This window comes from Xenopus laevis, chromosome 3L (genome assembly GCF_017654675.1).
Source record: "Xenopus laevis strain J_2021 chromosome 3L, Xenopus_laevis_v10.1, whole genome shotgun sequence".
Classification (NCBI taxonomy): domain Eukaryota; kingdom Metazoa; phylum Chordata; class Amphibia; order Anura; family Pipidae; genus Xenopus; species Xenopus laevis.
In genome coordinates this window covers 3,112,601-3,138,200 of record NC_054375.1, presented here as the reverse complement: position 1 = coordinate 3,138,200, position 25,600 = coordinate 3,112,601, and the positions used below count along the sequence as shown (strand labels likewise).

The following is a 25,600-nucleotide window of genomic DNA, read 5'->3' as shown; positions in this document are numbered from 1 at the left end:
AAGAGGAAGTGTCAGTTGGGGAAATGCTAAGGTGGCAGTGGCTCCAAGCGCAAGTGTCAGTTGGGGAAATGCTAAGGTGGCAGTGGCTCCAAGCGCAAGTGTCAGTTGGGGAAATGCTAAGGTGCCAGTCTGTAATGATCTGTCTGTAGCAGTGGCGTAACTTACTTTTGCTCGACTCCCCCCAGGAAAAACATAGAGGGGGCAGGGCACAGTTTGTACCCTCTCAAATGAATATGTCCCCATAGGATTATGTGCACCCTCAAGCAGGTGGCGGAACCATACAGCAGACCCCATTTCAGACAGCCCTCCTATCCCCCAGGCCCACTCATGCACCCCTCATGCTGCTCCGTAACTGATGCACCCAGGCCCCCCGATTATGAAATCCTGTGTTACCTATGTTCCTTGGGGCCCTTTACATTTAGTGGGCAGTGAAATATGTAAAATGCTGTTTTTTTCCTGAGGCTCGGCCAAGTTGTTGGAATTGGGGGGGAGTCACTGGTATCACCAGTCCCGCATTTGCTTGAATAATAAAGGAACCCCCTAAACATTTGTGCAGAAACAGAAACCCTTTGTTTTAGATTTTACAAGGAAAAAGATACAAATATCTGAATTCTGGTTGAGCCACATTCCACCCCTGACCTTTGTGAGAGATGACTAAACACCGGGGGGGGGGGTTTATATATATTCCAGGGTTTATAAAAAAAAACATCACTCATTCCCCAGATACCAAACACAGAGAAATGTAACACGCAGTGTTCCCCTAATATCTGTATTAAGGGCGATGGCGCGTGGGCACGGGTGTCGCACCCTTAGTAGGGTGTAGGTGGTGGCGTCGCTCTGTAATTTTTATTTGTTTTTGCGCTAACTTTTTTTTTTGTTCTGCAATAAATGTAATCTAGTATCTGGTTGCTAGGGACCTAACGATCTTAGCAACCAGGAAGGGGTCTGAAAGACATTCTGCGAGATGAACAGGAGAGGGGCTGCATCGATACAGAGACTATTGTAGCGACAATAAAAGTCTGATCGAATTTTTAGGATCACTGATTATTCCAGCCAATAAGCAAGCAGATCACTGATAACTGTCGTTTCCTATGGTTGAAAAAATGCAATCATTATAGGTCACAACCCCCACCCATCCCAGCCACACCCAAACACATCCAGAGCCACCTGTTTCGCTGTGCTAATATTGGGGTGCATGATAGAGAAATAAAGTGTCACCCTATACCCCCTGCCCAGTTAACAGGTAGATCCTGAATATCAACTCAATCAGTAGAGAGTAGGGTCCTAAAGCTAATTCCCAGCCTGCTGTAGAAGTTGCTGATTTACATATCAATCAACCCAAAACTGCACCCTTAAGGATCACACCCATACTTGTATGCTGCTTCCTCATTAGCTGTGGGGGAGGTGGGCGGAGCCAAGGGCTGCAGGTTGATCTGTACACACCTGAGAGACAGGTGCATTCAATCTCAGGTTGGGCTGCTGATGTGAGAGTGTACCTGACACTAGTCCTAGAGGTTCAGCTGCAGAGCCATGGGTCCTTGGAGGTATCTGTTTGGGCTGTGCTGGTTCCTGCAGGTTCATTTTGGTGAGTAAGCTCCTTCCCGAATGCGGGGTGCACGGTAATTATATGTATATCAATTATCAGCAGACCAGCACTCCCTTTTAAAATATAATATTTTTTATTTTTGTCATGGTATCAAACCGACGTTTCGGTCCACATTATTCTTGAAAAAGGTCCTAATGTGGACCGAAACGTCGGTTTGATACTTGGTTTGAGTACCCCTGGAACTATAGCAGGATGACTGTTACCCCAATGTTTCTATATATCTGTAACCTTGTTATGAGCTAAGGGGGCCCAGTCTGAAGGTCAGTTAGGGGGAGATTTGGGGTGAGTGTTTATTTGTACCCTGGGTACCCCTGGAACTATAGCAGGGTGACACCCCAATGTTTCTATATATCTGTAACCTTGTTATGAGCTAAGGGGGCCCAGTCTGAAGGCCAGTTAGGGGGAGATTTGGGGTGAGTGCTTATTTGTACCCTGGGTACCCCTGGAACTATAGCAGGGTGACACCCCAATGTTTCTATATATCTGTAACCTTGTTATGAGCTAAGGGGGCCCAGTCTGAAGGCCAGTTAGGAGGAGATTTGGGGTGAGTGCTTATTTATACCCTGGGTACCCCTGGAACTATAGCAGGGTGACACCCCAATGTTTCTATATATCTGTAACCTTGTTATGAGCTAAGGGGGCCCAGTCTGAAGGCCAGTTAGGGGGAGATTTGGGGTGAGTGATTATTTGTACCCTGGGTACCCCTGGAACTATAGCAGGGTGACTGTTACCCCAATGTTTCTATATATCTGTAACCTTGTTATGAGCTAATGGGGCCCAGTCTGAAGGCCAGTTAGAGGGAGATTTGGGGTGAGTGCTTATTTGTACCCTGGGTACCCCTGGAACTATAGCAGGGTGACACCCCAATGTTTCTATATATCTGTAACCTTGTTATGAGCTAAGGGGGCCCAGTCTGAAGGCCAGTTAGGGGGAGATTTGCGGTGAGTGCTTATTTGTACCCTGGGTACCCCTGGAACTATAACAGGGTGACACCCCAATGTTTCTATATATCTGTAACCTTGTTATGAGCTAAGGGGGCCCAGTCTGAAGGCCAGTTAGGGGGAGATTTGGGGTGAGTGATTATTTGTACCCTGGGTACCCCTGGAACTATAGCAGGGTGACTGTTACCCCAATGTTTCTATATATCTGTAACCTTGTTATGAGCTAAGGGGGCCCAGTCTGAAGGTCAGTTAGGGGGAGATTTGGGGTGAGTGTTTATTTGTACCCTGGGTACCCCTGGAACTATAGCAGGGTGACTGTTACCCCAATGTTTCTATATATCTGTAACCTTGTTATGAGCTAAGGGGCCCAGTCTGAAGGTCAGTTAGGGGGAGATTTGGGGTGAGTGTTTATTTGTACCCTGGGTACCCCTGGAACTATAGCAGGGTGACTGTTACCCCAATGTTTCTCTATATCTGTAACCTTGTTATGAGCTAAGGGGGCCCAGCCTGAAGGTCAGGGGGAGATTTGGGGTGAGTGATTATTTGTGCCCTGGAACTATAGCAGGGTGACTGTTTCCCTAATGTTTCTATATATGTGTAACCTTGTTACGGGCTAAGGGGTGAAATGTGTGAATACATCACTGTTGTGTCTTGTATTTGTATCCCCTTACTATGTAAAGCACTGCAGGGCATGATGCTGCTATATAAAGTAATAATAATGCACATAGAATGGCAGCCATCTGGTTTTTGGCCTGCAAACAAGCAACTGTGCATGACTGTTGGCATAGACGGGTATTGGGCGCTTCTACAACTGAAATACGCTGATGTCATATATTGTTCTGGGCTCATACGTCCTTCGATAAAGTATTATACATTTTAGCCAGACGGATGTATCGGTGAATATGGAAGATATTGCTGTGATGTTGGAAACCCAATAACGTTTTTTCCCCCTTTCTCTCCTTAGCCCGATCGGCTGTTCCTTTGCTTGCAAACTCCGATTTCTTTAGCCTCAATCCCACTCAGACTACGATTACGTTGGAACGGCCGTTCTGCATGTTTAAAGATGCCATTGACGTTTATCTCTTTGCCATTGTGAAAGGTGAGGCCCTGTTGTTTGGTGGGGGTTTTGCCCTCGAAGTTCGGCACGCGGCTTTTTTTTGTACAGAAATGATTGTGCAGAACATTCCTTCCTATTTTGTCTCAATAGGTGCCACAAACATCCAAGTTGCTGATGCCGCCAAGAAGGTTATTGCCTCTAACTACACTGGAACCCAGGGAGGCCTACTGGGACCATACCAAGTTGCCAAACTTGACAATCCAAAATGTGAAAACATACAGGCCTCCAACATTATGGCTGACCCCAACAAGTACATTGTGAGAGTGGGGGGCGACGTGAACTGCTTAACGGATCCAAACTTTAAGGGGATCTGCAACCCTCCACTTCAAAATAACTTACAATACAGGTATGATGTCAAAACTATGGTTTCCCCCCTACCTGTCGCATGCAACACAAGATTCCAGCACTTGTATCTGTTAAACCAGGGGTGCACATGTATAGTCCAGGCATTGGCGCTTGGTAAAGGCATAAATATTTTATATATTCCAAGGAGTACTGCACCTTCGTGCATGTGACTATTCTTTAGGAGGGTACGGTGTAAGGAGTTTCCCTTTTAATGCTTTATTTATTTTTCAGGTTTACATATGTTTTTACGATTGGGGATGTCGTGCAGTACCAGACAGACTGGTCCCCTCCAATCTCTACAGTCAACGGTAAGGAGCCATCCGGAGTTCTGTTTCAAAGTGGATAAGGCCAATGGCATATGAACCTTTTTGTGGGCAGGAGATTTGCTGGTTGGCCTCATATCCAGAGCAGTTCCTTAGCTGTATCCAGATGGCAGCATACCACCCCTAATAATGTACCAAACCCTAAGCTTTTGTGGCTGTCCCAACAAATTAAGGCCTATCCCTATGGGAAACATTGGCCTTGGTTGAAACTCGTTTTTAACGGACTGTCCCTCTCTAGAACATATCTGTTTTCAGCAATAATGACTTCATTAGAGATTCCTGGTCATTTCTGTCTGCTGGCCATCATATTCAAGGTCGGACTGACCTGCCTGAGCACTTGAGATGTGTACCAGCCACAAACAATTTCCATTAGTCCTTTCTTATTTTCACTATGGGTCTATATGACCACAATAGGTATTGACTACGTCAAGCTGTTGAACGTGGGCCCTCGATGCCAGGTTTTCTGGTGGGCCTACAACACTGACTCAAGTCTCAGGTCTCGTTGTGGACAAATATCAAGTCCGCAACCTCTTGCTTGTAAGTTTTTTTTAAATTTAGGCCCAAAGATCCACTATGTCTCTGCAGCTTTTTGATATGCAAGCAGCCATACTGCACATGCATTTATTTTTAACACCGCTAAGGTTTTGGAAGCTTGTCCTTCCATCGTCCCACTGGTCAGTAAGTTTAGATCCTTACATATTGGGAGTTCTTGAGTTGCACATGATTCAAACAGAAAAAAATGGGGCCTAACACACACTAGAGTGTTCTTCTAGCTGTTTATACACCAACGTGATCCCAAATAGTGCATGACGGTGCTTTGCTTGGCCCAACTTTCAGTGCTGGTGTGAGGTCCTCCTCCCCAGACATTGTAAGAATCGTAGTTTTCATCCGACATCTAAAGCTTGGCTGTGAACTTTTTATTTTTTACTCTAAACAACAATTTTGACCGTATCATCAAATTAATTTCTGGTCTATTGAGACTTGTTTCCTTGCCGTCAATCTCCATTGTGAGAAGGGCCAATCAGGCAGAGTCAGTCTAGATGACTCTAGGGCAATAAGACATTCTGCGGAGGACTGCCATTCCTAGACCACTTTTTATCTGCTTTCATCTTGCCTTACCAGTAACTAAAAATGTTGATCGTGCAAAGAGAAGAGCTTGTGGAGTTGTATTTGAGACATGAACTATATGCTCTAGTTAGTTTTTTTGGTTTTCCTTTTTAACTTGATAACATTTGTATTTTGCTCTTCCCTCAGTCAAATCTTCCGGCACAATAGACACATGGCCTGGCAGAAGGAGTGGTGGGATGATTGTCCTGACTTCCATTCTCAGCACTCTGATGTTCTTCGTTTTCTTCGCTTACATTGTTGGCTTTGCCTATTCCATACTGTAAGTATTTTCTTAGGAACCTGAAATATGGATGCATGGGGCAAGCTGGTTGATGTATCCCATACTGGTCCAGTATGGGGGAGGGAGAAACCATGGGTAAGACGCACCATTCTTCAAAACACACAACTGCTTCCTCTTCCTTTAGTCTCATTAATGGCACCCTATATCCCCACCACAACATGACATTGTAATGCACTTTTGCAAGGTATAGCAACAAACGGATTTGTCTTTCTTACACAGGAATGGGTCGCAAACAAAGGAAGTAAGCAGGCATGATACTCAGACCACTGCCGTCTTGCAGAAAGCTCAGGAACCTGGAGACATCACATATTCTTCAACACTTGCAGGCTCTGAACGCTATGCGGCTACCCAGCAGGCCTAAGAATTCAGAAGCTACTCCAAATCTGTTTTATCATTTCCACCTATGGAAACGTCTAATTGGGTTCTAGAACGCCATAATACATAGTTTATGTTGGGGGAAAAAAATATGCGGAGGAGGAGGAATACCTTCCCTGTGTCTTCTCCAGGAATGTCTCATTTGTAAATGCCCAATCCAGGTTCTTGTTTCGAATACCTACTCCTCCGCCCAAATATCGTATCTATTCTGCCGTGATTTAATGTGATGACTGTTAATCAATCGTGACTCGTCTGAGGACCGCTTCTCGAGACTAGAGAGAGTTCTGTAAGGATTAAACGCAATGAAATGATGTCCCACTGAGGTCCTTGCTCTTTTCATGACCAATGAGGTGTGCAGTGAACCTTGCAGATCATAAAGATATTGAGCACAAAGGAAAAATCACATCCTTAATGATCTACAGACTCTTGAACATCAACCAACCCCAGAAATGTTGCCCCATAGTTTTGATTTTTTTTTTTCAATTGTATAGAATAGTTTTATTTGACACACTTATTTTTGTGCTTCTATAATGAAGAAAGGCATTTCGACACGTGTGTTATTGTGTTATGTTTGCACGGATATTGCTTTCTTTGCTTTAATCTTTCAAATAAATATTTTTGGTTTTCGTAACGCGCAAGTCGATTGTACGATGTTGAAATACTGCTACAATTTTGTTATAGGGTTACAAGAAGAGTATTAATACATATAAATAATCTCTCGTTTTTTTTTTTTGTTTGTTTTAAAATCACATACCATATATACTAGAGTATAAGCCGAGGTACCTAATATACCTCCAAAAACTGGGAAAGCTTATTGACTCGAGGATAAGCCTAGGGTGAGAAATGCAGCAGCTTCTGGTAAGTTTCAATCAAAAAATTGAGGGTTTCTGCTACCATTGGAGGTGCCGGCGTCTAGTTTTTGGATGTCGACGACCATTCTTGGATGCCGGCGACTATTTTTGGAGACTATTCTTGGATGCCAGCGACTATTCTTGGAGGCCGGTGACTATTCTTAGACGCCGGCGACCGTTTTTGCGCTTGACCCGAGTATAAGCCGAGGTAGAGTTTTTCAGCATATTTTGGGGGCTGAAAAACTCGGCTTATACTCAAGTATATACGGTATACTAGAAGCTTGGATCCTTTGAAGAGGTTAAATACATATTGATCAATCCCCCCTTTTTTTCTGTATGCTTGTAATTAATTCGGCCAGATCAGTAGCACTTCCATAGAACTTAAATATATTTTTGCTTTACCTTGGAGTGCTCCCACAACCCTCCTTTTTTTTCATATATCCATACAGACCCTGTATAACTTGCGTATAAGTTATGTCAAGGCTTGAGAAAGCCCCAAAACATTTTTTGTGTCTACTTTTTAACTTAACGGGAAAAGGGGTAGTTCCCCTTTGACTTCATTTTTTTTAGTATGATGTAGATGAGACAAATGCAATTGGTCTTCATTTTTTCCCACGATCTTTGAATTATTTAGCATTTTGTTCAGCAGCTATCTGGTTGCTAGGTTCCAGTTTACCCTAGCAGCCAGGCAGTGACTTGTATATAAATAGTGGAGGTCTGAATAGAAAGATGATTGTAGCCTTAAAATGCAAAAGAGAGTTATGGCTATCGTAGTCCATGACCCCCATTTGAATGCAAATTCAGAAACCGTGAAACCTAAAAAATTAAGACCAACTGCAAAGTTGCCAAGAATTCTAAAAAGCACAAGAAAGTTAACTTAAAGGGAGCCTTTAAGCTAACTTTAAGTATGTTCTAGAATGGCCAATTTTAAGAAACAATTGGTCCTTTTTATCGTTTTTGAATTATTTATTGCCTTTTTCTGACTCTTCTCAGCTTTCAAATGGGGGTCACTGACCCCATCTAAAAACAAATGCTCTGTAAGGCTACAACTGTATTGTTATTGCTACTTTTTATTACTCCTCTTTCAATTCAGGCCTCTCCTATTCATATTCCATCAATGCATGGTTGCTAGGGTAATTTGGACCCTAGCAAACAGATGGCTGAAACTGCAAACTGGAGAGCTGCTGAATAAAAAGCTAAACCACAAACAATAAAAAACAATTGCAAATTGTCTCAGAATATCATACTAAGGGGAAGATTTATTAAGAGTCGAATTGAAAATTCGAATTTCAAAAAAAATGTTTTATAGTCAAAACTCTCAAATTCGACTAGGGAATTATCCAAACCCATTTCAAGTTTTTTAAAAAAAAATTTAATTAGATTTTCGAGATTTATCATACTCTGGCCCTTTAAGAACTCAAATTCGACTATTTGCTACCTAAAATCTGCCAAATTACTTTTTAAGTGAATGGGAGAGGTCCAGAAATGAATTTGGTGATGTTTGCAGCCTTCTTGAAATCCAACTCAAATTGAGTTTGATCAAATTCAAATCTAATTTGATAAGAATTTCGGGTCGTCAAGTGTGATTTTATTAATACATTTCCCTGGGTCGAATTTCAAATTAATTAGGATTTAAGGGAGTTTTAAAAAACTCACATGAATTCGAAATTCGACCCTTGATAGAATTACCTCTCAAAGTTAACTCAAAGGTGATCAACCCCTTTAAAGAAAAGCAACCCTTTTAACCCCAAATAACAATTGTAATAAAAAAATTACAATTTCTCTTCGTCTTTATTCAAGTTTTTACAAAATCCACCACATCTACGCGTATCGGTTCTCCTTGAACAGTCGTGTGTGTGTGTATATTGTGTGTGTATGTATGTATGTATGTATGTATGTATGTATATATATATATATATATATATGCATCATAACAAAATGAGACCGGTGCATAAATTTGGGCACCCCAACAGCGATATGACGAATACTTAGTTACAAATGTAACAGCCTCCTATAGCCTTTGATGAGTGTCTGGATTCTGGAAGTGGCTATTTCTGACCATTGGCCCATACAAAATCTCTCCAGTTCAGTTAAATTTGATGGCTGCCGAGCATGGACAGTCTGCTTCAAATCATCCCATAGATTTTCCATGATATTCAAGTCGGGGGACTCCAGAATATTGTACTTGTCCCTCTGCATAAATGTCTTTGTAGATTTCCAAGTGAGTTTAGGGTCATTGTCTTGTTGGAATATCCGACCCCTGCAGCAGAACTTCAACTTTGTGACTGATGCTGGAACATTATCCTGAAGAATATGTTATCGGGTTGAATTCATCCGACCCTGGGCCCCAGTAGTCCCTGAACTAGTCACACAGCCCCTGAACTAGCCACACAGCCCCACAGCATGATGGGACCTCCACCAAATGTGACAGTCGGTAGCAGGTGTTTTTCTTGCAATGCCGTGTTCTTCTTCCGCCATGTAAAGCGCTTTTTGTTATGCGCAAATAATTCAATTTTTGTCTCATCAGTCCAAAGCACTTTGTTCCAAAATGCCTGTGTCTTGTCTAAATGAGCTTTTCCATAAAACAAGTGACTGTGTTTGTGTGAGTGCAGAAAGGGCTTCTCATCCCCCTGCCATACACATGTGCTGAATTGTAGAACGATGTACAGATACACCTGCATCTGCAGCAAGATCTTCTTGCAGGTCTTTGGAGGTGACCTTTGGGTTGTCTGTAACATTCTCACAATCCTCCGCATATGTCGCTCCTGTATTTTTCTTGGCCTGTCAGACCTGGGTTTTACAGCAACTGTGCCTGTGGCCTTCCATTTCCTCATTCCATTCCTTACAGTTGAAACTGACAGTTTAAACCTCTGAGAAAGCTTTTTGTAGCCTTCCCCTAAACCATGATACTGAACAATGAGCAGTTACATGCATTTAAATGACCACATTTTTGCACAGCCAGTTTTTCCCATCTCATACAACTGAATACTGCTTCACTAAAAATCTTTGTTCAGAAAACACCCCAGTACTCAGATGTTCCTGGGAAATGAAAGACATACCACTGTTATCTTGTTTGTTGAAAGTGGAGTCAATAATTATGCAGACTGAGAGGGGTTCCCAAACTTTTTCATATGACTGTTTAATGAGGATATTAGAAGTCATCTCCATGACCTTTTCTATCCTTATATTTTACAAGAGGGGGTTCTTTATTCACTATATATATATATATATATATATATATATATATAGTCATTTTGCTAGTGGCTCACAGCAAATTCACACAGCATCAAGTGACCTGTCAGCAGTTGAATTCAGTAGCAAACCAAGGAATGTGGTTCAACTTGTATTTGGCTGGATTTTACAGGTTTATTTTATTTTTCCTCCTTAAACCTGAGACTGTGTTTTGCATTTTCAGTTATGTTTACTAAAGCTCTGGAAAGTGTGAGATGAAGATAAGCTTATTTAAAGGACAACTGAAACCTAAAATGTTGTTTATCCTGGCAGGCTTCTACGTTCATAGGGCAAATGTATGCTTTGTCATGTTTACCAGCTCTGTACACAACAGCTTCAAATCAAGGTTTTGGAGGATGGGTCCCAGTAAGGTTCCTGACTGATGTACAATATCACTATATGTGTGAGATACAGAGCATTATCCCAAGGTTTGGGGGTGCAGGAGTATAGAGGGGACAGTGGGGTTCCTGACTGATGTACAATATCACTATATGTGTGAGATACAGATCATTATCCCAAGGTTTGGGGGTGCAGGAGTATAGAGGGACAGTGGGGTTCCTGACTGATGTACAATATCAATATATGTGTGAGATACAGATCATTATCCCAAGGTTTGGGGGTGCAGGAGTATAGAGGGACAGTGGGGTTCCTGACTGATGTACAATATCAATATGTGTGTGAGATACAGATCATTATCCCAAAGGTTTGGGGGTGCAGGAGTATAGAGGGACAGTGGGGTTCCTGACTGATGTACAATATCAATATATGTGTGAGATACAGATTATTATCCCAAGGTTTGGGGGTGCAGGAGTATAGAGGGGACAGTGGGGTTCATGACTGATGTACAATATCAATATATGTGTGAGATACAGATCATTATCCCAAGGTTTGGGGGTGCAGGAGTATAGAGGGACAGTGGGGTTCCTGAGTGATGTACAATATCACTATATGTGTGAGATACAGATCATTATCCCAAGGTTTGGGGGTATAGGAGTATAGAGGGGACAGTGGGGTTCCTGACTGATGTACAATATCAATATGTGTGAGATACAGATCATTGTCCCAAGGTTTGGGGGTGCAGGAGTATAGAGGGACAGTGGGGTTCCTGACTGATATACAATATCAATATGTGTGAGATACAAATCATTATCCCAAGGTTTGGGGGTGCAGGAGTATAAAGGGACAGTGGGGTTCATGACTGATGTACAATATCAATATGTGTGTGAGATACAGATCATTATCCCAAGGTTTGGGGGTGCAGGAGTATAAAGGGACAGTGGGGTTCATGACTGATGTACAATATCAATATATGTGTGAGATACAGATCATTATCCCAAGGTTTGGGGGTGCAGGAGTATAAAGGGACAGTGGGGTTCATGACTGATGTACAATATCAATATATGTGTGAGATACAGATCATTATCCCAAGGTTTGGGGGTGCAGGAGGAGTATAGAGGGGACAGTGGGGTTCCTGACTGATGTACAATATCAATATATGTGTGAGATACAGATCATTATCCCAAGGTTTTGGGGGGGGCAGGGGTATAATGGTCCCAACAGGATTTCTAACTGATGTAAATATCACACTTTTTTGTCAATTCAAATATGTGAATGTTTATGATTTCAATTAGTTTCGTACCAAGACATAAGAGAAGGAGGCAACTAGAGGGTTTAGACCAGTGGTTCCCTGTGACTGTAGCAATCACTATAAGCCTTAGATAATAAATCTCAGCACGTTGCACATAAAAACTAAAATGTAAATGTACCGTATCCCATGAGATACTCTATTAGTTTGCCACCTACCTGCATTCTTTGCACATCCTGAGACACCTTCCTACAATTCAATTCCTTCCAGTCTATACTGTATGTATAATGAGAAGCCATCCTCTTCCTCTGCGACGGAACAATAGAGCGCGTCGTTTCTATTATATCCCCTGGGAACAGGAAAAGAAGGAACAAAAGCAGTGAGAGGTGCAGGACAATAAAGAGAAACTCAGTGCCTATACTTATACACGGGCTTTTGCCTGCACTCACGTGAGTGTAAGTTGTTCCCGGATTTAGCATTTACGATTGACCGTTAATGAAGTAACCTGACTTAGTTTTCCATTATGGTTTCATAGCAAATTCAAAAACAGTAAAAAGGCTAACAGATTTATAAAGGGTTGAATTTTCAAAAAATTTTTATGGTGAAAACTGTGAAATTCTGAGTAATTGAAATTCAGTTCAAGTTTTTAAAAAAATTCAAATTCGATTTTCGAGATTTATCATACTATGTCCATTTAAGAACTCAAAGTCGACTATTCGCTACCTAAAACCTGCCGAATTGTTGTTTAAGTCAACGGGAGAGGTCCAGGGTAGAGTCCTGCAGCGGGACAGGTACCCGCGGGTAACCCGTAAAAAAGCGGGCACCCTGCGGAATGAGGGGAGGATTTTCAGGTGCCGGTATAGAAGCTGGTCTGCGGGTCTCATCTAAATCTCATGTCTTATTTAATACTGTCTATATTTTACTCCTTTTAAAGTTCTACAAAACTTGTTTCTGTCCTCGCCCACTTTTGATGATGTCACTTCCGGTTTGCAGCAACATCACTTCCTGTTTGATGGTGGTCGGCGGGTTGCGGATAAGGCAGTTGTGGGTCCAGGTCGGGTCTTAGAAATTGGTTCCACACAGGACTCTAGTCCAGGGATCAATTTGAAGTTGTTTGCAGCCTTCCTGACATTCGAGTTTTTTCATGAATCGTGTTTTTTTAAATTAAAATAGAATTTGATTCAAGTTTTCGGGTTGATCTAATTCATCCAAGTTGTAAAAATTAGATTTTTTAAATAAATTATTATTATTATTATTATTAATTAATGGGCAACTTCAATATATCTGGGTAGAACTGGTCAACTTAGCCAATGTTTTGGCTTTTGAAATTGCTGTGGGGCCCAGTAATATCTAGTGAAGCCACGGGCTGCCTGTTTTTATCAGTAGTGCAGAGAATGTAAACAGCCAGATACAGCTGCAGTTATGTGTATAAATAACTTTAAAGGGGAACTAAGCTTCCTCATACTGAAGTAAGAAACTTTCTAAATACAATCAATTAAATATTCTGCATTGTTTCTGAAATAATCAAGTTTATCTTCACTATTCCTCTCTCAGCATCTGTTTCTCTTCATGCAGCAGTTGGGTGTCAGATGAATGATCCAATATATCTTATAGGGGGACTCCTTTCCTAGCAGATGAATAAGAGCTCACTCAAATAACTGATTCCAGTACAAACAGAATCTAACAAAATAACTGCCTTTTGCACAAATTTTGCATGTAGAGAGACATAATGTCTGGTGATATTAATAGAGTGAGCTCTACTACATGTTCTACTGCCTTTTTCACAAATTCTGCATGTAGAGAGACATGATGTCTGGTGAGTTTAATAGAGTGAGCTCTACTAAATATTCTACTACCTTTTGCACAAATTCTGCATGTAGAGAGACATGATGTCTGGTGAGTTTAATAGAGTGAGCTCTACTAAATATTCTACTACCTTTTGCACAAATTCTGCATGTAGAGAGACATGATGTCTTGTGATTTTAATAGAGTGAGCTCTACTACATCTTCTACTGCCTTTTGCACAAATTCTGCATGTAGAGAGACATGATGTCTGGTGAGTTTAATAGAGTGAGCTCTACTACATCTTCTACTGCCTTTTGCACAAATTCTGCATGTAGAGAGACATGATGTCTGGTGATTTTAATAGAGTGAGCTCTACTACATCTTCTACTGCCTTTTGCACAAATTCTGCATGTAGAGAGACATGATGTCTGGTGATTTTAATAGAGTGAGCTCTACTACATCTTCTACTGCCCTTTGCACAAATCATGCATGTAGTGAGACATGATGTCTGGTGAGTTTAATAGAGTGAACTCTAATGCATCTTCTAAGCAAAAGGAGCCCACCTATAAGATATATTGGATCATTCATCTGACACCCAACTGCTGACAGAATGAAGAGAAACGGATGCTGAGAGAAGGATATTGACGATAAACGTGATTATTTCAGAAACGGTACATCATTTTTAATTGACTGTATTTAGAAAGTGTCTTATTTCAGTATGCTGAAGCTTATATTTAATTTTCACTTTTGCGATAGTTCCCCAATGAACATTGTTATTCATTCCTACAAGTGACTTTGAATCATCGTGCAATAAACATTTTTTGGGTAGAGGATATGCCTTACACATTAGCATCACTGTACACCGCTGCTTTGCTTATTTCCAATTGGACGGGCCAGTACCCCAATTTGAATCTAAAAAAAAAAGTGGCTGCTCCTCCTGCCATTGTCCTTCTCTGGGATAAGAAAATCCTTTCCCCAAACCTGACAACTCCTCACAGTAGAAGGAACACCATGACTCCGCTGCTATTAATCTGTGCCCTTGTCAGCCTACAAAGGGGTCACGCTTTACGATTTTCCGACCTGAACCAATCTAGTAAGTACCAACATGTTCTTTGGGGAGGGGTGGTAGAGAGTGACAAAGTCAGGTGAGAGGGTGGTAGAATTCCAGGAAATCCCTAATACATCAGAGGAATTCTGGTCTTGTAGCAAATACATGCAATGTACTTGTATAACTGACAGCAATATCATTTGGTGGTGTCCTTCCCAAAACTTTGGATTTATCACCTGTTTGGCAAAAATACTACTCCTCAATCTCCAATGAACCCCCGTATAACTTTCTTGTGCCACACAGCAGCTACAGGGCCTGCTTCCCCAAAAACAAATCTGATTGATAATTTTAAGGTGACTCCTGTGTCCTTTGCACAAGATACAGGTATGGGATCCATTATCCGGAAACCTGTCATCCCGAAAGCTCTGAATTACAGAAAGGCCGTCTCCCATAGTCTCCATTTTATCCAAATAATTCAAATTTTAAACAATAATTTCCTGTTTCTGTGTAATAATAAAACTGTAGCTTGTACTTGATCCCAACTAAGATATAATTAATCCTTATTGGAGGCAAAACCAGATTATTGGATTTATTTCATGTTTACATGATTTTCTAGTAGACTTAAGGTATGAAGATCCAAATTATGGAAAGATCCATTATCCAGAAAACCCCAGGTCCCGAGCATTCTGGATAACAGGTCCCATACCTGTACTTGATCCCAACTAAGATATAATTAATCCTTATTGGAAGCAGAACCAGCCTATTGGGTTTATTTAATGTTTACATAATTTTCTAGTAGACTTAAAGGGGCTGTTCACCTTCCAACACTTTTTTCAGTTCAGTTGGTTTCAGATAGTTCACCAGATATAAAGACTTTTTCCAATTACTTTATATCTTCTGTGTCACCATTCTTCTAATACTGAAGTGTTAGTCTAATTTTTAACCTTTCTAAAGGTTTCTAAAACAATGAAAGGGATTTAAAACTGGTGCTATTTTTTGTATATTATAAGTTACCGAGGAGTTTCATGACCATATAAAAACATGAGGCCGAAGGCAACTTCTAATATCCTTATATTTTGCAACTGGGGGTACTTTATTTATTATAATACACAAGTTTCAGTGAGTCATGTGAGAGAAATGACATCAGAACTCACCGTTTATAACTGATGACATCAGAACTCACCATTTATAAGGATATAATTTAAATATATAATACACAATACACAAAAGCCATGAATATCTCGTGAATTATATCCTTATAAACTGTGAGTTCTGATGTCATCAGTTATAAACAGTGAGTCGTGATGTCATTTCTGTCGCATGACTCACTGAAACTTGTGTATTATAATAAATAAAGTACCCCCAGTTGCAAAATATGAGGATATTAGAAGTTACCTCAGAGTTCCATGACCTGTATAAATACATTCAGCCTTCTGTCTCATGTTTTTATATGGCCGTGAAACTCCTCGGTAACTTATAATAGCCTTATAATTTACAAGAGGGGGTACTTTATTCACTATTTAATACACAAAAGCCATGAATATCCTGTAAATGATATCTTTATAATAGTGATGTCATCAGTTATAAATGATGAGTAGTGATGTCATTTCTGTCACATGAGTCACGGAAACTTGTGTATTATAATAAATAAAGTACCCTTGTTGCAAAAGATGAGAATATTGGAAGTAACCTCGGAGTTCCGTGACCTGTATAAAAAAACTCCTGTGACTTATAATATCCTTATATTTTACAATAGGGGGTACTTTATTCACTATATATACGGTGCTTAGTGATGTCATTGGTTATAATCAGAGTATAGTGATGTCATTACTGTCACATGACTCACTGAAGCTTGTGTATTATAATAAATAATAGGTACCCCCTTTTTTTAAAATATGAGGATATTAGAAGTGACCTTGGAGTTCCATGAGTTGTATAACTCTTCTGTGACTTATAATATCCTTATGTTTTACAAGAGGGGGTACTTTATTCACTATATAATGTGTATATATAATAATAATAATAACAGAATATACTGTATATGTGCCTGAGACAGGGAAAAAAACTGGACTCTTGGGCTACATAAAGTGCTGAACTCCCAGAAGTTATACACTAAATAAATTAAGAAAGGAAACGTACAACTGTACAACTCTGCTCCTTTCCATCATCCTCAGATTTCCAGTTCTTCACAAACACGGACGATGTTCTGGGGGCAGTCCTGAGCCAATCGTTCATGGTGAATGTGCCCAGCTGTATCAACGCCGTGGGGTACGTGCCAAGCACCCTCAAAGTGGCTGTTGCAAACAGGAATCCAACATGTAAGATTATTTACAGCAACACTTTTTATGATGTCGTTTTATCTGCTGATGGGCTGCTGGGGGGGGAGGGGTTATATATCTCTAACGTGCAGTAAAGAGCACAAGTCACATGACTGGGGGCAGCTGGAAAACTGACAATATGTCTAGCCCCATGTCAGATTTCAAAATTAAATATAAAAAAAAAAATCTGTTTGCTCTTTTGAGAAACGGATTTCAGTGCAGAATTCTGCTGGAGCAGCACTATTAACTAATGCATTTTGAAAAAAGCCATGACAGTATCCCTTTAACAGAGGCAGCCCATAACTCTGAGTTTGTAGGTATTTTAAGAAAGGTGGTAACTTACCCCATATCTGTCAAGTGAAAGTTACAGCTGGTTCGATTCGCAAGCAAAGGCCTCCGAATTGTGTGATTAAGGTGGTAATCTAGGAAATATCTACATTACTATTTCCCACAGACAATTGGTGGTATTGATTCTAATACCCATTATTTTGTTGCATTGTTCCTTCAGGCATGGTAGACACAGACAGCATTAAATCTCTGAAAACGGACCCCACGGCCCCAGTCTACTACACAGGGCAAATGAAGGTCCCACAGTGCCGACTCCGGAGAGATTTAGAGCCAGTGAAAATGAACAGCATGAGAGATCTGGGCTACCAGGTGGGAACGGAAAACTGCACGGAAGTCAGTGGACCTTTCTGCAACCAGTTTCTACAACCAGGAACCTCTTATTGGTGAGTACAATTTAGGTCATAGCCAGTTGGGAGGGCAGTGATCAGATATTACTAACCAATAGCTCTCTACGTCAGTAGATATAGGTGAAAGTCCGAAGAGATACATTATACAGCTGCAATGATGAAAATTATTTGTCTTCTTTGTTTTATAGGGTGAACTTTATCATTTTGGATGAAACAGACACTCCAAGGGCATACACGGGCTGGTCGGAACCCAGGACAACTAGACAAGGTGCGTCTGAGCACACTCACACATATACACATTACTGTATGGAATGAACAACACTTTAACTTCCTCTACCTTCTAAAGCTTCTGGGCCCTGCTAACCACATCTCCTCCTCCATGGTGGCCAGCGCTCAGAATCTCTGGAAAGCAGAGGGACTTTAAGTCCCAGAATCTGTTTCTTGGAAGGGTTGAATGATTCTGTCATCCTAAGGGTGTTGGGAAATTCAACTAGAGCCAATCAGTGGAAGCCAAGAGAGCTGCAAAGCAGGAAGTAGTATTCTGGCTAAGGAGATTTTGTACTCCCTGGAAAATCCTTTTCTTGTAGGCCAGAACTGTCATGCAGACATTAAGGGGTTTTGTCATCCTTCAACTTTGGAGGCAGGACAGAAAAATGTTGTTTCCTGGTCCCTCCCCTTGTATATATAAGGTCTGGCTCCACCTCTTCACCTTAGTTCTTTTAGAAAGCTTAATCAGTGGAGACAGTATAGGTAGAAAGAAGACCAAGAGACAACAGGTAGAAATGATAGTGACAGAAGAGGTCCCGATGCCCATCCTAAATAAGCCTGGGTGGGACTTACTGCACTGACAGTTCAGGCCTACGCGAAAAGGATTTTCCGGTGAGTACAAAATCTCCTTTTCTCTAGTCAGCCCTCCTGTTAGTGCAGATGTTAGGGGACGTCCAAAATATGTCCCTCTCTCAGGGTGGATATGACCCTAGGATGCGGAGCATAATGTGCATGCTCACTGTGCTACTGCAGTCTGAAGAACCTTTTGACCAAACGCGGCTGGTTGTGAAACAAAAATGTTTAACTTGTAATACTAAGGCAGTCAGCGCCAGTGGAGAAGAGGCAAGTTGGGGAAATTGAGGGGTCCCTGAGTGAGCAAGTCAGGATGGAGAGGCAATTGCCAGGGTTTGGGTATAGATAGCTGGACTAGATCTGTGTACCACACCCGGTTTGGCCAGTCGGGTGCTATGAGGATCGAAGTGGATCGGGGTGCGCCATCTGTGCAAATTGGTGGAACACCTCGTAGTTTAGTGATCATTCTCCCTGGTGTACTGTCATTCTGCTTAGATAGTCTGCCTCCTAGTTCTGTACTCCTGGTATGAACACCGCTGACAGATTGGGTACGGTCTGCTCTGCCCATCTTAGGATACGTGTGACTTCTTGCATGGCTGACCTGCTGCCTGTTCCTCCCTACTTGTTGACATATGCAACCGATGTGGCGTTGTCGGATTGTACGCTGACCGAGTGGGATCTTAGGACTGTTGACCAGCCCTCCCGTGCAAGGGCGATCACCCTGAGTTCCAGGACGTTGATGGGTAGCTTGTCCTCTCCTGTTGTCCACTTGCCCTGTAGTGTGTGATTGCTGTAGACTGCGCCCTAGCCTGTAAGGCTGACCTCTGTGGTCACTATCTCCCAGTGAGTGGGAGCTCAGCTCCTGCCCTTGTTGAGGTTGTCCGGAACCAGCCACCATTTGAGACTCTATTTGTTGTCTGAGAAATGTTTAGATTTTGTTGTAAGCTTCTGTGGTTCTTGGTCTAAGAAATTGTTCTGAACTGAGAGGGGTTACCGTCTCATCCTTTAATTCCAGTGTCTCCATCATCTCCTAAGTAGTCTTTTAGACACTTCAGAATTAGTTGTAGAGGGATGGTCATCCTCTGAATCTGTGTTTCACAGTAAATGGTCAGAGGTATCAATGTCTGGGATGGGAGTACCATCTTTATCTGACGCCAACCCCTCCTCTGAGTCTGAAGGAAAAGCTAGTGCAAGCATAGCCTTACGTTTCTTTGTTGATCTACCCGTCTGTGTCTGACTCCCACCTGCTATGGGGGGTGGGTGTTCATGATCCACTGCAAAACAATTCCTCAAATTGTGGTGGCACTTGGGTAGGGGGTGGTTCCAGGGCATGGATGTGAGGTTGTCCGTTGTGCCTGTTTGAGGAGTACTTGGTGGTAGTGGTGTGGCTGGTCTAGGTGGGGTATTTGGAGTAGAACCCTCCACAGAAAAAAATGGGTTGTGGGGATAATACGGATGCCTTCAGTGTGTCAGACTTATAATTGTTAGATTTGCAATCTGAACAAAAGTTCCTCTCTGATTTCCTTGCACTTCGGTCATTTATCAGGTTTTTTGGGTCTTTTTGAGGCCTGAATCTCAGCCCTGAGTTCGGTAAGGGAATCAGCCTTCTCCATATTGTGGCTTGATTAATGAAGATCTTATAGTAGTGTTGCGCGCTCACCCTCAGTAGTGCTGCTGCGTCGTAATATGCTCCCTGGTAATGCACCAGACTTGATATGCCTTCCTGCTCACTAAAGGTGGCCATAGACACACAGATCCTATTGTACGAATCAAGGATTGTATTGTGTGTGGCGTGTGCCATCTTTCGTCCGGCGGAGATCGGTCGTTTGGTCAGGTTTGATTTTGACCCGACCGATCCCCACGGCACATCGTAATCGGATCATTTGGCCAAACAATCAGATTACCCCTGATATAGCCATGTTTGTTAATGGCCAAACTAGCGGATCTTTGCACCTATGGCCACCTTGACTCGTGTTATCATGGCTGGGAACGCGAGAATGCTGCAGTGTAGTGTCTGCTATGGCGCTCGTTCAGTGGCTAGGGTTGCCACCTTTTCTGGGAAAAAATACCGGCCTTCCTATATATTTCACTTTTTTCCCTATTAAAAACAAATACCAGACCAGATGACAACCGTATCATGGGCGCGGTTTTGTGACGACAAGACAAGAGACACCCAACTCAATGAAACTCAGGGGTCCAAAAGTTTTCTGTGTTGGGTAATAATAAAAGCATTTCGCTCCATAGGGGGCGTTGCATTAAAAACTGGACTGATAAATTGCTGTATGGAAGCTGTAGTCCAATAACAGGGTGCAGGACAGCTGCTGTCTGACATCATAAAAGATTTTCTGTCTCTGTTTTTCAGTAAGATGTTTGGATGCCGTGGACCTTGGACTATCAGGTCACTCTGGTGGAATGGTGATCATCACTGTACTGTTGTCAGTATCAGTCTTTCTGCTCCTCCTTGGATTTATGGCTGTTGTAGTTGTCAGCAGAGCCCCAAACCTGTTCACTTCAGAGAGTAAGGATTGCTTGGACATGCAAACACAGCCTAGGCCATGACAGCCCTGAACTTTTCTACTTCTCGGACTCATAAGCCCACGAATATAATAGGCCTCGAGCGTTTAAAAGAGTAACTAAACCCTAAAAATGAATGTGGCTTAAAATGGCCTATTTTCTATAGTGAACTTATTGCACAAGGCTAAAGTTTGAGCCCGTCAATAGCAGCAATGATCCAGGACTTCAAACTTGTCACAGGGGGTCACCATCTTGGAAAGTGTCTGTGACACTCACATGCTCAGTGGGCTCTGATTGGCTGTTGAGAAGCTAAGCTTAGGGCTCGTCACTAATTATCCAGCAGAAAATGAGCTTCCCTGGCTGTAATATAAGATGATGCTACAGGTTTGCTGATTATTCAATTCTGATGCTAATTGCACTGGTTTCTGTGCTGCCATGTAGTAATTATGTGTATTAATTACTAATCAGCCTTATATTGTGACATTTCTATTCTATGTGTACTGTATATTGTGAGTGGCTCCCTAAGCTCAGTAAGTGACGGCAGCACAGAGCATGTGAATCAGTGAATCAGCAGAAAAGAAGATGGGGAGCTACTGGGGCATCTTTGGAGACACAGATCTTTACTGCTAAAGGGCTGTGGTTGCCTTGGGCTGGTACAGAAACACAAAACATCATGTACAACATTTCTACCTACTTCTTTAGTTAGGCTTTAGCTCTCCTTTAAAGTGGAGGTCCACCATTGAACTAACTTTTAATATGTTTAAGAATGGCCAATCCTTGGAAACTTTTCAATTAGTCTTCATTGTTTATTTTGTATCTTTTTTTGAATTATTTGCTGTCTTCTTCTGATCCTTTCCAGCTTACGAATGGGGGTCACTGACCCCATCTAAAAACAAATACTCTGTATGGCTACAAATGTATTGTTATTGCTACTTTTAATTACTCATCTATTCAGGCCTCTTCTATTCATATTCCAGTTTTTTTATTCAGATCAATGCATGGTTGCTAGGGGAATTTGTAGGGATGCACCAAATCCAGGATTCGGTTCGGGATTCAGCCATTTTCAGCAGGATTCGGGCGAATCCTTCTGCCCGGCCAAACCGAATCGTAATTTGTAAACAATCATATTTGTATGCAAATTAGGGGCTGGGAGGGAAATCGCGTGACTTTTTGTCACAAAACCCCTTCCCACCCCTAATTTGCATATAAATTAGGATTTGAATTCGGTTTGGTATTGGGCTGAATCTTTCGCGAAGGATTCGGGGGTTTGCCAAATCCAAAATAGTGGATTCGATGCATCCCTAGTAATTTGCACCCCAGCAACCAAATTGCAAACTCGAGAGCTGCTGAATAAAAAGCTAAACAACTCAAAACCAACAAATAATAAAAAATGAGGACCAGTTGCAAATTGTCTCAGAATATCCCTCTCTACATCCTACTAACAGTTAATTTAAAGGTGGACAAACCCTTTAAGGACAGACTGCACTGACCAGCAACACATCTTGCAAATTGCATTTAAATAGTATACTGTACATGCTGAAGGCTAAATATGTTGTCCCCATATTTTTGAATATTTGCATGTATAATAAAAACAATAATTCCCTTGGACTAGTCATGTTGCGTTCACAAGTCTTTTGCACACTCACAAGGCCATGACATATGAAAATGCGATTGTACCATTGTTCGTAAGACAAGACGTTTTTCAGACCCAACTTTTGGGGCTCACCTTAGCTCCAGCAATATTATGAAAGGGGACACACTGTGTATTTTAAAATCGCCCTCATCATGTAGCCGATGATGAATAAAGTGGCTCATTTTCCCACCAGTCTGACCAGCAAGTAGTCAAGGAAAGTTGTCAGGAGAAAGAAAGAGGCTGATGTTCTTCTGCTTATGAAAGATGTGAGAAAGGTTTCTAATTTTATTCCTAAGCAGAAGAACATCAGCCTCTTTCTTTCTCCTGACAACTTCCTTGACTACGTGCTGGTCAGACTGGTGGGAAACTGACCAGCAGGTGGCGCTGTTGTAACAAAATTCATTCATATTAACAGCACCATGTATCCCTTAATATCTTGGAATCAAAACAAAATAAATAATGACTGTAAATTACAAATGTGCTTAAAATAGCCCCCTCATCAATTTTATTCACTTATTTTTAAGGTTTACTTATCCTTTAAAATAATTACAAAGGCTTGCTCTTGATTCTTTAAGAACAACAATTTACCTTTCACCCCAAATTGCTATTCAGCCTGGGGCAGCCTTCTCCTGCTTTGAGTCGGGAAATCTCTGCCATAGAATGAAGCTTACAGGCCTATAATAAGATAAACCATCCCAATATATCACACATAGCAATTTCCTACTTACCAGTTGCAATTAATGGCAGAACTTTGGGGGCTCAGGTCCCCCTGCAGGTGGGGGGGTCACATGAGATTTCATTTGCTTCACGAGTCACCTGCAACCCCTCACAGGCCCCTGTTCCCCCCACAGTCCTAGGGTCTGTCATCTCTATAGTTAAGCCACTGTTTGGGGTCACCATTAGGAAGAATTCTAAAAGATTCATGTACAGGTATGGGACCTGCTATACAGAATGCTCAGGACCTGGGGTCTTCTGGATATGGATCCTTCCATAATTTGGATCTTCATACCTTACGTCTACTATAAAATACTTTAAATAAAGCCAATAGGCTGGTTTTGCTTCCAATAAGGATTAATTATATCTTAGTTGGGATCAAGTACAGGTATGGGACCTGTTATCCAGAATGCTTGGGACCTGGGGTTTTCTCGATAATTGATCTTTCTGTAATTTGGATCTTCATACCTTAAGTCTACTAGAAAATCATATAAGGCTCAGGACCTGGAGCTTTCCGGATAATGGATCTTTCTGTAATTTGGATCTTCATACCTTAAGTCTACTAGAAAATCATATAAGGCTCAGGACCTGGAGCTTTCCGGATAATGGATCTTTCTGTAATTTGGATCTTCATACCTTACGTCTACTATAAAATACTTTAAATAAAGCCAATAGGCTGGTTTTGCTTCCAATAAGGATTAATTATATCTTAGTTGGGATCAAGTAAAAGCGACTGTTTTAATATTACACAGAAAAAGGAAATCATTTTTGAAAATGTTGATTATTTGGATAAAATGGAATCTATGGGAGGTGGCGATTCCGTAATTCAGAGCTTCGGTTTCCTATACCTGTATATGGAAACTTGCATGCAATTTTTACGATGGCTTAAACACTGAAGGAGAAAAGACAATCCAACTCAGTTCTCATGTAACTTTAATGCCAGAAAAAATAGATTACTGTGAACCTAAACAGTCAAATGAAGCTAAATAAATTCAGCGCACTGCAAATCTCTCTATGCACTTCTGTTAAATATGCAAATGTGCCGCCGCTGTGTCTTTTACCCTTTCATGGGAATTTTTATGCTTCTCAATGAAAAATTAAACTGTAACATAGCCTTAAAGGAACAGTAACATCGATTACAGTTCCTTTGATTCAGGAAAGCTGCAGTAGCTTCAACACAGGCCAAAACCAGATGCCCATTTTATCAGGGGCAAGTGAGTAGCATTCAACAATAAAATAGTAACATTTAAGTGCTTTTACTTATATAACGGTTGAAAAAAAAAAAAACTATACCTAATATACTCAGGTAAAAGGACAACAGGGAGACTTTAAATATATATATCCCTGCTTGTAATCATAGAAAGGTGAAGCAGTTCTAACCCCTTCTGGCACCCTCTTCCTCCTCTTTATACACAGTCAGGTCCAGGGTCAGCACTTTACTCGAAATGGATTCTTCTTGCTAGGAGAGAGCAGGATCATAGCATTGTGTATTTGTATTGTGGATACATACAAATATAGAATCAGCTACATTTTGCTTGTGTTTACGGGATATACAGTCACACTAGTCTTCTTCATAGCTTGCTGTGTGATGCTAAATGTCTATACCTGGGATCCCCAACAATTTGAACCCGTGAGCAACATTCAGAATTAAAGTAACAAATAAGCACCTGCTTTGAGGCCACTGGGAGCTTTCGTCCCTTCTGTACTTTGAATTCCTGATCATTATCTGATTCAGGTTTATTTAGATATCTGTCAGACTGGACATACTGTCAATTCCTGCTGCGGGTGATGGATGCAGTGCTGGAAACCAGTTCTAAACAAGTCCACTCATGATCCAACTTATGACCTTCTCCCAGCATTTAAATGCTGCTGCAATCTCCCATCTAACTCATCATGGATTTATTTAATTCTGTTACTATTCAACTTCACATACCTCTGCACAGACACCGATTAATGCATCAGCTCTAGAATAAAACTCTTCCTTTAGAGAAATCACCACCACCTGAAACTGCTCCCTTGATTCCTCTTTGATGTAGCTTGTCACCTAGAAAAAGAACCCAGCTTTTCTGAGCAGTCAGAAGCCTACAAACTGTCATAAAGATCTGAGAAACAACCATACAAGGTAAATGTAAAAACATGCCGAAGGCAACAAATACAAGGTTCTATTGCAGCTGTCCCAGAGAATTAAACACTGCCTGGTCCAGGTCCTATGGATAAGACTGGCCTGTGCCCCAATGCTGTTGTCTGAACCTCAATTGTGTATCATTTCAC

At 41.4% G+C, this 25,600-nt stretch overlaps 3 protein-coding genes across 3 annotated transcripts in view; 2 read left to right on the top strand and 1 right to left on the bottom strand.

The window, feature by feature from the left end:
- Nucleotides 1-1,479: 1,479 nt before the first annotated feature.
- On the top strand, nt 1,480-6,746 carry upk3a.L (uroplakin 3A L homeolog). The gene is given in 6 exon segments (NM_001089627.1): nt 1,480-1,585; nt 3,512-3,646; nt 3,755-4,010; nt 4,241-4,317; nt 5,587-5,719; nt 5,960-6,746. Coding segments are annotated over 6 exon segments (798 nt in total). The 5' UTR covers nt 1,480-1,530; the 3' UTR covers nt 6,102-6,746.
- Nucleotides 6,747-14,502: 7,756 nt separating this feature from the next.
- LOC108710720 (uroplakin-2) lies at nt 14,503-21,226 on the top strand. Its single transcript, XM_018251866.2, has 5 exons — nt 14,503-14,660; nt 16,790-16,933; nt 17,442-17,664; nt 17,817-17,896; nt 20,831-21,226. The coding sequence occupies exons 1-5, from the start codon at nt 14,579-14,581 to the stop codon at nt 21,025-21,027; spliced, it is 726 nt and encodes a 241-aa protein (XP_018107355.1). The 5' UTR covers nt 14,503-14,578; the 3' UTR covers nt 21,028-21,226.
- Nucleotides 21,227-24,245: 3,019 nt separating this feature from the next.
- Nucleotides 24,246-25,600, bottom strand: part of smc1b.L (structural maintenance of chromosomes 1B L homeolog) — a 29,513-nt gene continuing 28,158 nt past the window's right edge. Inside the window, exons 24-25 of the mRNA XM_018251865.2 lie at nt 25,263-25,373; nt 24,246-24,788 (exon numbers count right to left, since the gene is read on the bottom strand). Of these exons, the coding sequence (XP_018107354.1) occupies nt 24,705-24,788; nt 25,263-25,373 (195 nt within the window). The 3' untranslated portion in view covers nt 24,246-24,704. The remainder of the gene's footprint in view (nt 24,789-25,262; nt 25,374-25,600) is intronic.

Coding starts and splice junctions, on each gene's coding strand:
- LOC108710720 (XM_018251866.2), top strand. CDS start 14,579: ATGACTCCGCTGCTATTAATCTGTGCCCTTGTCAGCCTACAAAGGGGT. Junction 16,934..17,441: donor TGCAAACAGGAATCCAACAT/GTAAGATTATTT, acceptor TTGTTCCTTCAG/GCATGGTAGACACAGACAGC. Junction 17,665..17,816: donor CAACCAGGAACCTCTTATTG/GTGAGTACAATT, acceptor TTTGTTTTATAG/GGTGAACTTTATCATTTTGG.